Source organism: Parasteatoda tepidariorum, chromosome 4 (assembly GCF_982258835.1).
Source record: "Parasteatoda tepidariorum strain Cologne lab strain chromosome 4, Ptep-v5.0, whole genome shotgun sequence".
In the NCBI taxonomy this organism is placed as follows: Eukaryota; Metazoa; Arthropoda; class Arachnida; order Araneae; family Theridiidae; genus Parasteatoda; species Parasteatoda tepidariorum.
Window position 1 is genome coordinate 6,649,517 of NC_141758.1, and position 14,098 is coordinate 6,663,614.

Consider the following 14,098-nt stretch of genomic DNA (forward strand, 5'->3'; position numbering starts at 1 on the left):
CGTAGGCCCTAGGCACGTGCCTAGTGTGCCTATAGGTTAATCCGGCCCTGTATATATACACATACAAAAAAAGGCTAAAAAAATTTTTTTTAAAGAGAAAAAGAGAAATTAAAAACCTGGAAAACAAAATGAGGAAAAGATATAATCTTATGTCATCAGCTCACACATGATTATCCACAAAATAGAGTGCTTTCTAATATTCTATTAACGTAGCCAAGGCAAAAATATATCAATACAATATTGTGAGGAGCACTAAGAAAATCTGAAATTGAAATCGAACCTATTAAGTAAAAAATATAAAACAAATTGAGCAAAAATAGTAAATAAAAAATTCAAGAAAAATACAGAATAAAACACAAAATATAAAGCGAGCAGCGAATTCAAATGTATTTCCACCAATCTTTAAAAAATCATTTTCGGTACAAGTTTGCCATATTACAAAATATGAAAATAAAAGCGTAAATATAAGATAGTGGGATATATTTTATTTCTCAAGTTCTTACTGAAGTATATATGTATTATTAAGTATGTCCGCTTGATGAACAGCAATAAAAAATTCAAAACAGCATGCTAGAGTTGCTAGTTGGTACTGATATTCCAACAGCATGCTAGTTGAAATATAAATACTACTTTAAACAAATAAAATTAGATGTATTTTTTATGAATGAAAGAAAAAAGAAAAATTTAAACACACTGAGAACAATAATACTTTTTTATTTTGTAATCCCATACTATGACAGAAAAAATATTTGCATAAAAAATATATCAATATAAAGTGAAAATTTTATCCAGAATTGAAACATATGCAAAGGTATAACAAACGTTTGTCAAAATTATCTTTCTCAACAAAAAAAACAAAACAAAAATTTTTTTTATTATAAGATTGGTTAAAAGTAAGTAAGATGAGGAAACAATATGCTTTTACAGAAAAAGAATCAATTAACTTAAGTTTATATTGCAAGTACAGAAATGCTAACAAAAATATCTTTACTTAAGTACACACAAAAAAGTAAAAAAAAAATTTATACTGTCGTGCAATTGAAAAAAAATGTAAGAACTTCACAATAGATTCTGAGGAAAATGGCTTGACAACTATTTTCTTTCTATTGATAATGCTATGAACACTAAAATACATATTCAAAAAACTGATAAAACAAAATTTAATAAATTTTTTTTTAAAAAATATGTAGCGTACCATACAAAGATGCAAAATATATAAAAATCCCAATTTTGAATTTTTTGTCGCCTACCTTGATTTTTCAATTACACGGCAGGCAGTATACGTCAATCAAACGCTCAGCAAATGTTGTCCTCATTTTGCAAATTCCCAAGATCACTTCAAAAGTTTTCAATATTTTTTTATTCAGTATAGTGCTTTTCAAAATCATTGCAATCAGCCCATTGACTTTAGGATAATTAAAAGATTAGAAGAACTGCCTGATCAATCTAAATTTCATATGGCTTATTAAAACAAGCCCAACTGATTGAGTAATAGAGAAGCAACACATGACTTCACACATAAAGTATAGGAGGAATTGTGAAAGTTGTTAACCAATAAAGACCACTAGTTATTTTGAAAATGTTTAATGATAAGAATAAAACAGCTGAATTTTCAGGCCTGATATTGCATCTTAGTTTTGGAGTGTGCATTAGTTAATTGAAAGTGTATAAATAATAGAATTATGGTTTTTGTTGAAGTAAAAATTAAAAAGAACTATAAATGTTAAAAATGGCTGCTAGAGAAACATATTTCTTTATTAATGAATTTAAACCTTTTATTTTGATTTGGAAATTGTTATAAGAAAAATTGAAAAAAAATTTTTAAAATAAATGCATATCTTTTTCCTAGTTAATTCAATATATTATTTATTAAAATTAATTTTGCTTAAATTTTGCCCTTTTTTTTACTTACAATAAAAATTCTATTAAAAACGAAATATTAAATGAAGAATTATTTTTCAGATCTAAATATAATGACAGGTTTCCAAAGTTATGAAAAGATATTTAAAAAAAAAGATCCTACCTTATGAACCCTTCCATGTAACCCCATGGAACACTTTTTGGGAACTTCTTTAATAGAAGATATATTCTCGAATTATCCTAAAGTTATGATAGCTTAGTAAAATAATCCTAAAACCTCTTAGTCTGATTAGAAAATACTGGAAACTTTCAAATTTCCCTAGCACATCTACAAAATGACAACACCCAGCAAAGAGCCCAATTTTCCAATTAGCCTAATGAACCCGTTACATAGATTACACTCTATTAAAGATAATTATTAAGTAGTCTCAAATTTTATAATTCGCAAGTAATTACAAAATGTGCAAAGTGATCTGTGATAACGCTGATTTTTACAATAATCAAATTTCAAAAATTTAGTATACAAAATTTATATTATATACAAAGCAAACTATACACAAATGTACAAATTTGGTTTTCAATAATTTACTCTTATAAATTACAAAATTTAATTAATTACTAAAAAAGTCTTTCAATCTTAATCTCCGCCTAATAATCCTGTCAAAGGATCTTCAAATGCAGGTTTCTTTTCAACCTCTTTAACAACTTTCTTCTCAGTTTCTTTTTTAACTGGAACTGTAGCTTTAGCAGATTTATCAACTTTATTAGATGATGGTCCTAAGCTGCTAAATATGTCATCATCATCTGAAAAATACATTTTTAAAACGTAAGTTATTTTTCTATTAATTGGCAAACAAAAACTTATAATGTCACTTCTGTAAAGGAGTAAATAAACCTGCAAACGAATAATGTCAGTTTCGCTATTCTTAGATAATACTTTGTTCATTAAAGTTATGTAATAATAAAATCAATTGTGAAATTACAATAATATGTCATTTGCCGTCAGAAAAACTATTAAAGACATATGTTAATTAAAATACAATTTTTGCAAAATATAAAGGAATATTTAATAAATATTTATTCATGTTTAAATGAGCCAGTTTGTTATTTCAAAACATATTTTTCGAATTTGTTAATTTAACCATCGACATTTTATGCCTTTTTCGACAGCGAATATTTAATTTAAGAAATCCAAAATTATTAAATACTTTCAATTTTGAAATTGTTTAAATGCTTTTTTATTATTTTAACTTATGCAGCTGAAACTTGGACATTGGCATAAAAAGAAAATATCCACTTTTGAGACAAAAGTTTTAAAATGTAATTTTGGGGGTTCTAGTTAATGGAATTTGGACAAATATAGAGCTTTACAGAATTTATGAAAATCCAGATATAACTAGTTTTTACACCTAAAGGTCAAGATGTGTTAGACATGTAATTGGTGTTAAGGTCACTTGGATCACCAAAAAAAGATTTTATAACCAAACCAACATAAATAGCCAGATGGTAAAACAGAGCCAAAGATAAGGTTACTAGGTATCAAATTTTGAAGAAGGGCAGGACCCATCCTACACTGTCACACCACTGATGAAGAGACGTTTTAAAAATTTCATTTTTATTTCATATAGCTCAATAATTGACACCTGTAAATGTTTAATATAAACACACAGAGTTGTGAGTATTTGCACGTGAATGTGACTAATGGCGTAAACCAACCTTCATCGTCATACAGCTGACTCGGGAACATTTCATATTTCTCTTTTGGCAGGTCAGCAAATATGTCAGCTTCATCCGCAAATATGTCAACATCAGAAGCATCTGTCTTCGGTTTGAGGGTAGAGCTTGGTTTGATGCTAAAGAGGTCGTCCTCGTCATCATCATCCTACGAGAAAAGAAAACAGAAAAAATCAGAGCCATAAAAAATGGAAATATTAAATTGAGTATAATATTAGTACTAATACAGCAAGAAAATTTAGTACATTTATCAACACGTTACATGGGTTTTGAAAGTACAAACATATTTTCCAAATGAATATATCATTCAAAATAAATTGAGCCTAAAGAAAAATACATCTTTCATTCAATCACTAATTTAAAAAAATATGTGTCTATTTGGTTATGAGAAATCTAGCGAAAAGATATCGAACAGGGGACCTATTTTTTCAGCCAAGAGACCTAATTTTTCTATGTTTAATTCTAACTGGCTGAACTGAAAGAGTTTCTAATAACCTTCTCTTCCAGAGTTTTACTCTGATCCCAATGAAAACATTGAAGAAAAAAAAATATTGTCTTGTTGTCCAATTAAATAAAATAAAAAATGAGAGAAGTATGAAATTTTTGAATATCATCCCTGATTAATTCATCTATCATCATTCCATAAGATATATGAAAGTTATTATGGAAAATAATAGTTAGAAAAAATAGTATGTTGATGCCACATTTTACAGATAAAATTACAAACATATTCATATTACAAACATATTCATAGATGAAGTTACTGTGTCTTAAAGCATATTTATTTTCTTTAGCAACTTCAAGAAAAGGCAGTATTAAATATACAATACCTAAATATTAGTTGATTACATTTTTTAAGTAAAACTTATGTTAATTGCAAATCAATATGATGGAATTTATATTATATAAAAAGTGCTTTGTAAAAAATGTCCTTAGGACAGTGTTTTCACTACAGCGCGAGAACGCGAAAATCTCGCATATTGTTTTCTTTTCTCGCATTAAAAAATGATTACTGCGAGAAATTCGCGCATTCTATAAATCAATTTCAAATTTTCTCATTTTGGAAGAAGCTTCGAATTACGCTGTTTAGAATAAAATCCGTTTCACTTTTCTTCCTGGATCTTTCATTATTTTCAACATTTGCTCCATTATCTAGCTTCCCTATTTACCAGTATTGTTCAGAACCTTTTCGAACAACAGAACACAACCGAACCACGGAACCCCTTTCAGAACACATTTCTCTGCAACCACGTGTTTACCGTAGGTAAGGTTTTTTCATGTAAGACATTCAAATTTTTTATGCACTAATGTAAGATGGACAAATACCTAGTAAAGGCAAAATCTTCTATGATGATGCAGCAAGAATATTCAATGCTTTAAAAATAGAAGACGTAAAAATGTATTATAATAAGAGAAATGATTTTTTTTCAAGTCTATCTGTGTTTTTTTAGTTTTTAGAAATCTCACTTAACTTTCTGAAATCTCACCCTATTTTTGAGAAAGGGTTAGAAATTCTCACCCATTTTTTTTCTATGATGAAAACACTGTTAGGATACAATTCTAGATATATTTTGTTGGTCTAATACAATGTTTCCCAAAGTGTGGTACGCGTACCCCCAGGGTGGTACGCGTACCCCAACTTACTTAAAAACAAAGCTAGCCATGAAAATTTACGATTACAAATTTTTCTATTGGCTATTTTTTGCAGAGTTAACAGTTAATAATTAGTGGTGTCAACAGCTAGATGTGTTTTTTTAACTTTTGTGCCATTTTTTTTATCACAGCAAAAACAATATCATCCTTCTCACTGATGCAAATAAACTTATTAACAAAATTTAGAACGAAATATTTTTTTTTTTTTTTAAATATACTTTTTTTTTATCAGTGGTACACAGCGTTACGAAAAATTTAGAAAGGATACACAAAACTCATAAGTTTGGGAACCTAAAAGCAAATGGATGTTTTAATTGGAAATAATAGATTTTCAATTATTTCTTTTTATTAGATCCCTAGCTATAATAAACCATAACTAGGGGACGAACATGGCGACAAATGTTGCTAAAATCATAAGCAGGGGCGAAATATGTTTGGAATTTGCAAAAGAGTATACAAATTTCAATTTAGCTTTTTTTTTTTCCACTTAATTTCATTGAATACTATCATTATGGGATAAATAACCAAATTGGTTTTTAAGTGTTATACATGTCAATATTTTTGATGTGTAGCATAACATGAATTATATAATCGTAAGATTCGATTATTTTTTTGCAATTTTGTCTACTACATGTTGACCACTAAATGACTACGTAGATGGTCCTACTGGACCACTAAATATTTATTGCTGGTTAGAACCCTAACTATAACTATAGACTATTGAAAAATTTTGTCACTTAGACCCTTTTGAATAGAAACATGAATGCAAGAAATAGAATATGTTATAATATAAAGATTCATACCATATCTAATATAGGATCTTTCTTTGGTATGCTGCTGCTAAATTCTGTAAAAAAAAAGTAATATAATGTTTAATTGATTACAAAATGAGAAACATTTTTCGAAATATTTTAATTCAAAGCAAATCAATTTTCTTCTTCAAAAAGTAATTTGAGTTGACCAAATTCATACTAAGAATTCTGACCTATCACATTTGCATGAAATAAATTTTATTGCTTTACAATGACAATCTTTGTAAAAACAAATTCTGATATAATAATACAAACAATTCTGGTATATCAATACGATATATACAAATTCTGGTACGCTTTGCTCTGAGAAGCATAATATAACTGAGGCAAAACTCTAAAAAAAATCAGTTATAAATTAAGAAAATATTTTTAATCAAGTTTAACAAACTAATACCCTTCTTTAGTTTACAATTAAACACACACAAAAACGAAATTACTACAGGGTACCAACTTAATTTCAGAAAAAAAATTCCTTGGCTTTTCCAGGTTTATGAAGAAAATTTCAGACCATATTTTACATATACCGTGCAATTTTTCATCAGAAAACTTTTATTTTTTATTTGTAATGTTAAATATTAGATTTTGTGAACATTTAAATATCATCAAATAAGGATGAAAGCATGTGTCACCAACATGTGACGTTTTTGCAGTAAATATTTGTAATAGATGCTAGAATTACTTACTCTAATATCAATGACTTATTGGTGTTACTGGCGATTCTGAGATAGGTTATTTTCCAGGCATGATATACGAATTTTCCAGATTTTTGAAAAAAATTGTATTTTACCCTGACTATTCTCTGCTTTTTAGAGTCAAAATAAAATTCCCAGAGAATTCAAGGTTCTCCCTGACCCGTAAGAGCCATGTAGTAATTTAAGACAGAGCAATAAAATTAATGAGCCGTAATGGCTCAGTGGTTAAGGCATTGAATTGTTACTGGGAAGGACTGAAGTTTAATTCTTAGTGGAAGCTTTAAGTATAGATGCCAACATAGATAAAAGAAAAATCCAGTAGATTTTACGAAATAATATATATTTCATGATAATTGTTACTTAACCCTTTCACGACGGGAAGCAAAAAAGCGCTTCACCACTCAGGCCGGCAGTCTCTCTCATGCGTGTCTCTCCAGGGCGAGAGGGTTTTTTGCTGTTTAGCCTAATTCCATGAAATTACCGAAATATCAATGCGTTGTTTAATATTGTTCTGTAGAGTATTCAAATGACATATGCTTTATATATATTTTTATGGATTCTATGGATTTACTTAAGTTATTTCTTGTTTAAATATATATTTATTTTAAAACAGGAGCAAGCTAACCAGCTACAAGATCTAACTATTCACTAAAAACTAAACTGAAAATCGAAAGTAGCGAGAGAAAAAACCTCCCCCGTTTACTGTAAACAAATACCATGTGCACATTTCAAGAGCTGTCATAAAACATTCCTTTCCCACAATAAACCACGTGAATGTACTCTCATATTAAGTAGAAGGTCAAATCTACATGTATCTGAAACCATATGGACATACAATGCCATCTTCTGGCAGAAAATTTATTCTTCAAAAAGTTCCAAAACGCTGGCACAAATGAGTGACAGCCGGGGGTGAACGAGAGGATGCTCTGGCAAGCGCGTGTGTCGGCCGGGAAGTGAGCGTGTTTCTTGCTGGCACGTATATGTGACAGTCGGCGCGAAAGGGATAATGCACTAAATGTTTTGCATGTAGGGAATTTTATAGACATCAAAATAGAAAAACTGCAATTTTTCTAGTTATGATTGACATTAAATATACTTTTATTATTATGTAGTACTCAAAATTTCTAATATTAAAAGGCATTTAATTCATCAAAAATAGTTAAAAGAATTTTTTAATTAATTTAAAAAGAGAGTTCTGAATAAAAATAAACTCAACATTTTTTAACAAAAAAAGTATTGAACTGATTTCTATAAATGAGGTTTGCTTCATTTTGTATTAGTAATAGTTATTTAAATATTCAAGCAAGCGAGCAATAATCTGCACAAAAATTCTAATTCAATAGGGATTATTTTAGGAAACTTAATCAATTTTAGGGAATTTTCTAAAATGTACAAAAACTAGGAGAATTTTAATTAAAACAGTAGATCAGGAGAAACTGGCAAAATCCAGTAGTTTACTGGAAAATCCAGAAGAGTTGGCAGCTATGCTTAAGTCTACCCAGCTTTAGATAGATGAATACCAGCTTTTTGGGAAGTAAAGACAGTTATGAAAAAGTTTTTTTTCTAATTAAATAAATATTTCTTACTTCTAAAAGAGGGTTCACTAAAGAAATCATCTTCTGCCTCATCAGAAACCAAAACACTACTGACTTCTTCTTCGTTTGGTTTATCGTCATCGACAAAATCAGACTTGCTCTTGACGGTGCTTTCGATGGGAGATTTAAAAGAAAAGGACTGACTCTTTGCATCTCGTTTTCCATCCAGTTCGGCAAATATGTCCACCACCTCCTCCTCTTCCTCCTCAACTTTCTTGGGTGTTTTTTTTAGAACTTTGGAAGATGCTGCTTCACTCATGAGTTGGGACATGAGGTCCATTTTCTTTTTTTCCTGGGACTTATGGATTGATGCAGGTTTTGGAGTTGGATGAGTTTCTGGCTCTTCATTTGAAAACAGGTCATCACTGGGACCAAGGCTGCTTTTAGTTGGGGCAGAAGATGTGGGCTCGTCAGACACTTTGTCCGTATCGCTGCTCTCTATGGCCGCCAGGCGACCTTTTCTGGTAGGTTTTCTTCTCTTCGATGCTATTTTGACTCTATCCTACAAAATAAATCAAATGATTACTAGAGATGCAAAAAAACATTCAAACCAAGTTTGGAATGACAGACTCAGACGCTGTTCAAAACCTGTGACCAATAGCCAATATTTTCTGGCAATCCTACAGCAACAAGTAAAAGATAAATCCTTGAAAAACGGGACTAACTGCTTGGCCATGATTGGGTATTGTATACAGAAAACCAACATTTAGATGTTGACGTCGTTATACACCTTCAACTTTTCCTTCATTTTTTTTAATAACCAGATTGAATAGCCGACTCATTTTGGTTTATGACCAATGTTAAACTCTGTAGCTTTGTCATTTTGAACCCAACACAAAAGACACTAGAACTCTTGGATCAAGAATTGGACACTCTAGCATTCTTGGAAGACTTTTTGATGGAACTAATCCGCATTTGTAGTACATAAAGAGGGAAAGCACAAAAACCTTCCATGGCTAGCCCAACATGAAAGATTCTACTGCACAATATCATAAGAATACTTTACTTACATCAACACTGCAAATGGTGTGAACCAAGAGCAAAATATGTATCAGCCAGCCCTCACTGCAAATAAATTAATAAACTTGAGTAAATGCTCACTGCAATGTGAACCAGGGCCAAAATACATATCATTCAGCCATAACTACAAATGAAGTAATTAACTTGAGGAAATAAACACATTTGCCTATTTTATTTATTCATACACATATTCATTTATTTATTTTTATTTTCTAAAAGCTTTTTTGTTGCTGTTTACAAAAGTTTCCCAACACTTTATCCATGGATAGGCCAAAAATATCCCAACAAATATTTAAAAAAAAAATTTATAGTTATCATTCTAAAATAAAATAAAAAAGTGCAAGAACTTTGCAAAAATCATTTATGCAAAAAAGCAACATATTTTAATGGAAAACTGCTTTAGTAGCCATCATTTAATGTTTCAAACAAAAAAAAAATATATTTACATGTTTTGTTAACTTATACAACTGGATATATGGTAATCATTATTGGAAGTTGAAATCCAAAAATATAGTCAGAGTGAGTAGCAAAACAAAATTTGTTGCTTCAAAATATGTTAAACTTTTGAGAGACAGTGATACTAACTACAATCACAAATGTTATATAATTAATAGGTAATGCTTCATAATTATATTACAAATTAACAAGAAATACCTATTCATTTGTTATGTAAATGGACAAATATGAAGAAAAAAAGTCCCAGATAAAAATCTAATCATGTGCTAAGAAAGTTAGAAAAAATGATTGCATTACTTTGCTGATCACATTCAATGTTTTCGAACTATCTGCAGGGACATCAAATCCCAGAACACCATCTTCAGCCTCTTGAGCAGTTTTTACAGGTGATGATGATTTCTAAAATGAATTATATTTATTTAAACAAATCAACTAGAGATAAAAATTATCAAATTAAACAAAAGACTAAATGTAATAAAAAAAGCCAAGTATTAAAAAGGATATTTTGTAAATATAACCTAACAATGGTCTTAATGTATATTATGCATTTATTTAAACAAGTCAACTAAACTTGACCGTATTTTCCATTTATGATTTACATTAAACAAACTTTAAAATGTTTTCAACACATTCTTGATTCCATAATTTTGAATGGAAATAGATATAGAACTCATTTTAGATAGTTATTAAAAAAATTTAAATTTAAAAACAGAGAATTCAGAATAAAGAAACTAAAAAATTTTATTATTTTTTTTTCTTCGAAAAAAAGCTTAAAGTGATAATTATAAAACTTGGTTGTTCAAATTATTTGGCAGTTCATTTTTTCAAATACTCAAACAAGTAATAAGCTAATTAAAAACTTTATTCCTTACAAAAAAACATGTTTTTGAGGTTGCCAGATGTAAAAAATACATCTGAGGTAGAAAATGTGGTTATATTTAGAACCATAAATATTAAACCTCAATTTCAACCTTATTTACATATCACAAAATCAACCTCATATATAACTCAGAAATAATTTAAGTTTAGATTGAGTGAAATTATTCACACCTCAAATATATGTGCTATTTGCTTGAAGTGTGGGGAAAAACTCCATACACTTCAAAAACAGCCTCCCTAAGCTGGGTTACTCTAAACCATCAACCTCAAGTGCAAATATAATAACTTCATACACCTTGGGAGGGTGATCTTTTAAGGATGTTTCTGAAATCAACTGCAAATAAATCTCAAATCAACCTTGACACCTCAAAACAACCTCAAAAAATATCTTTAATTTTTGTGTGGGATTTTATTAAGTTTTTCTTTTCAGGCAGATTGAAGAATTTTCTAAAATATATAGAAAGGAGAAGAAATTTTGATTAAAGCCAGAAGAACAGGTAAAATCCAGTAAACTACAAAAACATCTAGAAGAATTGGGAACTAAATATCAGTAATAAAGAGATTCTGACATCACAGAACTAGTATTTTAATAACCATACAACCATAAACTGCATTTTAATACTAATTTACACACAAGATTATTATATTTAATCACTGTGAGATTATTTTATTTAATCAAATCAAATATATTTTCATACTCAAACTTTTCAATTTGTTAGATTTCCCAATAGTGAATTAAAAAAAAAATTATGTTCCTTAAAAAGTTGTTTCTGCTTGTTGCAATTTAAAAAAAACAGGTAAAAATAATGTTTTTCTTCACAGACTTATATAAAAAAAATATTAAAATAACTCACAGCTAATTTAGTAGAAGTAGCCCCATCAGATTCATCTGCACTACTGAAAAGAGAAGCTTCACTAGGTTTGGAAACCTAAAAATAAAATTTGAAATGCTTTTTAAAAATGCAAATTATTCAAGGATTCAACAAAACTTTTTATTTGTTTAAAACAAAAAATGCATTTATTCACTAATATATATTTTTTTTTATTTGTAAATTTAATAATAATCAATTAAACTCTTAAAATTACAAAACTGAAACCTAGTTGTTAACTTCAGTTCAAAATTAACAGGGGCACGAAGTAAAAAACCAAAAAATTTTTGCATGCAATTAAATCGATATCAATGCATATACCATACATGTTTCATATTTAACATATGTTTTATACCAAACATTTGTAACTAAATTACCTATTAATGCAAAATATCATACCTTTAGAGTAACTTATACAAGAAAAAATTTACTTTTTCTTACAAGAATTGCAATATTGGATTTTAAAATCGTGTGAATACGAATCGCGATACTGGATTTTAAAAGTATGGGAAAAAATGCGATATTGAATTTTTAATTAGCGTAAATATGAATCAATGCGCTTAATTTTTAGATCCCGTGAACACGAATCCCAATGCGTAGTTTTTAAATCACGTATAAATACGAAAATCGATGTTTGATGTATCACGAATTGCAATATTGCATTTTTAATGAATTACGGGATTGGATTTCAAACTCGCATGAACACGAATCGCAATGTACGATTTTTAAATCGCTTGAATATGAATCGCAATGGGCAGCTTTTAAATCAAGAAAATGCCAAAATCGATGTTTGATATTAAAATCACTTGAATAAGAATCACGATATCAGCAAATTCCGACGCAGTTCCAAACATTCAAACTGTCTAAAATCCACCAAACCAAACATTGTAGTATTCTCGTAAGTCGCAATTGGCAGAAGAACATATGTAAATGTCTTATTAACGGGATTTAGCAAAAGCTGCAAAATTTTGTCGGATTATGGTTTTTTGATTTGTGTAAGTCCGCAAACCACTAATCTTGAAATATGAGGAATTTTACGATATTCGCGCAAAAATCGTCTGCCCTGATTCTAGTTCTAAGACACGGAAGAATGATACGAAAAATCTGGAATTCCGGGGTACCCCCGGAATACAACTATAGAAATAAGGCAGAACAAATGTGTTATCGTAGTCTTTGGTTTCGCTTTTTCTGCGTAGTGTAGACTTAGATTGGTCTTTTTTTTTTTCAAAGAAAAAAAACCATATCAGAAATTAAAATTAAAATAAATACTTTGCCATATAATTCGAAAGTAAATGAAAATCAATGACTCCACACACATTTTCTTTATCCCTTCAAAACAGCTGTTTTGTGCATGATTTACGCTTAAAAATTTTTTTTAAAAAACGAATAGGGTGGTTTCAGAGCGAGGCTTATAAAGTCAGCTAAGGAAAGGTAAAGCTGTAAAGTGGGATGAACTGTGGAAAATTGAGTTTGTGAAGGAAGACAGAAATTTTATAACAGGCAACTCGTAGAAGTATATTTAATAGGAAAAGATAAAAAAATAAAAACTGTTAAAGAGGGATAGAAAACTTAAAATCTTGAATGAAAAATTTATAGCCATGTTACAAAAAGTATTTTCAATATTTTTCAAGCAACTTTTTTTTTTGAAAATCTGAAATAAAAATATTTAGATTTAAAACTAATAATTATATATAATAATAATTAAAAATAAAATGAAAATTAAAAAAAAATTAAAGAAAAAGTTCTGAAAAATCATGAAACATAAAATTTTTTTAAAACAAAATGATTATGAAATGAAATACGGTAAAAAGAAATTTAAAAAAAACTTTTAAACTCACAGGTGTGGGGGCAGATTTAGGGGGCTCTACCTTTTGTCTCTCGACAGCTTTTGGTTTGAATAGATCGAAATTATCACTTTCTGTAAATAAGGAAGTATCAGCTTTTTTAGTAACTTCTGAGGAAAACACGGGCGTATCATCCTTCTAAAAGAGAAAGAAATATAAGATCTAGAACATGACACAGTAGCTAAATAATTCTTGAATATACAAAGACGGGGCACATAGCCAAATCTTCCAACAAAAAATAAGTACTTTTTAAGCCCTCAAAAAATATTTTTAAGCACTATACACATTAACAAAATGCAAAATAATTTTCAAAGACTTTACATGATCATAAAATAACTAGTTTCTGACCAAGAACTCTTTTTTTGATTTATAAACTGATCAAAAGATTTTTCGGTTCCATATCAGAGGGTGGAAAATGAAGCCTGAAATTGAGATTATCTTGCAAAATGCAGAAAAGTTGCACATGAGAGAGCAATAATCTTACCGAACCAAGCTCAGTAGAATCATATGCGGGCATGCAAGCATTTCCTCAAACATGTAAAACGATTAGCGCTTTCAAACGCCACCAACCGAAGGTACACCGAAATGGTTTGTGGTTGAATGTGGCGAAAATGCTTAATAGAACATTGTGAAAAGCACGCCTTAATGCATGGCGAAAATAGACATGGTAAAGAAAAAATCTCC

At 29.3% G+C, this 14,098-nt stretch overlaps 1 protein-coding gene across 1 annotated transcript in view; it reads right to left on the reverse strand.

The window, feature by feature from the left end:
* Positions 1 to 694: 694 nt before the first annotated feature.
* Positions 695 to 14,098, reverse strand: part of LOC107450873 (uncharacterized) — a 58,669-nt gene continuing 45,265 nt past the window's right edge. The window contains exons 21-27 of the mRNA XM_087160569.1: positions 13,409 to 13,552; positions 11,556 to 11,630; positions 10,120 to 10,221; positions 8,338 to 8,848; positions 6,051 to 6,094; positions 3,577 to 3,742; positions 695 to 2,664 (exon numbers count right to left, since the gene is read on the reverse strand). Coding sequence (XP_087016695.1) covers positions 2,498 to 2,664; positions 3,577 to 3,742; positions 6,051 to 6,094; positions 8,338 to 8,848; positions 10,120 to 10,221; positions 11,556 to 11,630; positions 13,409 to 13,552 — 1,209 coding nt within the window. The 3' untranslated portion in view covers positions 695 to 2,497. The remainder of the gene's footprint in view (positions 2,665 to 3,576; positions 3,743 to 6,050; positions 6,095 to 8,337; positions 8,849 to 10,119; positions 10,222 to 11,555; positions 11,631 to 13,408; positions 13,553 to 14,098) is intronic.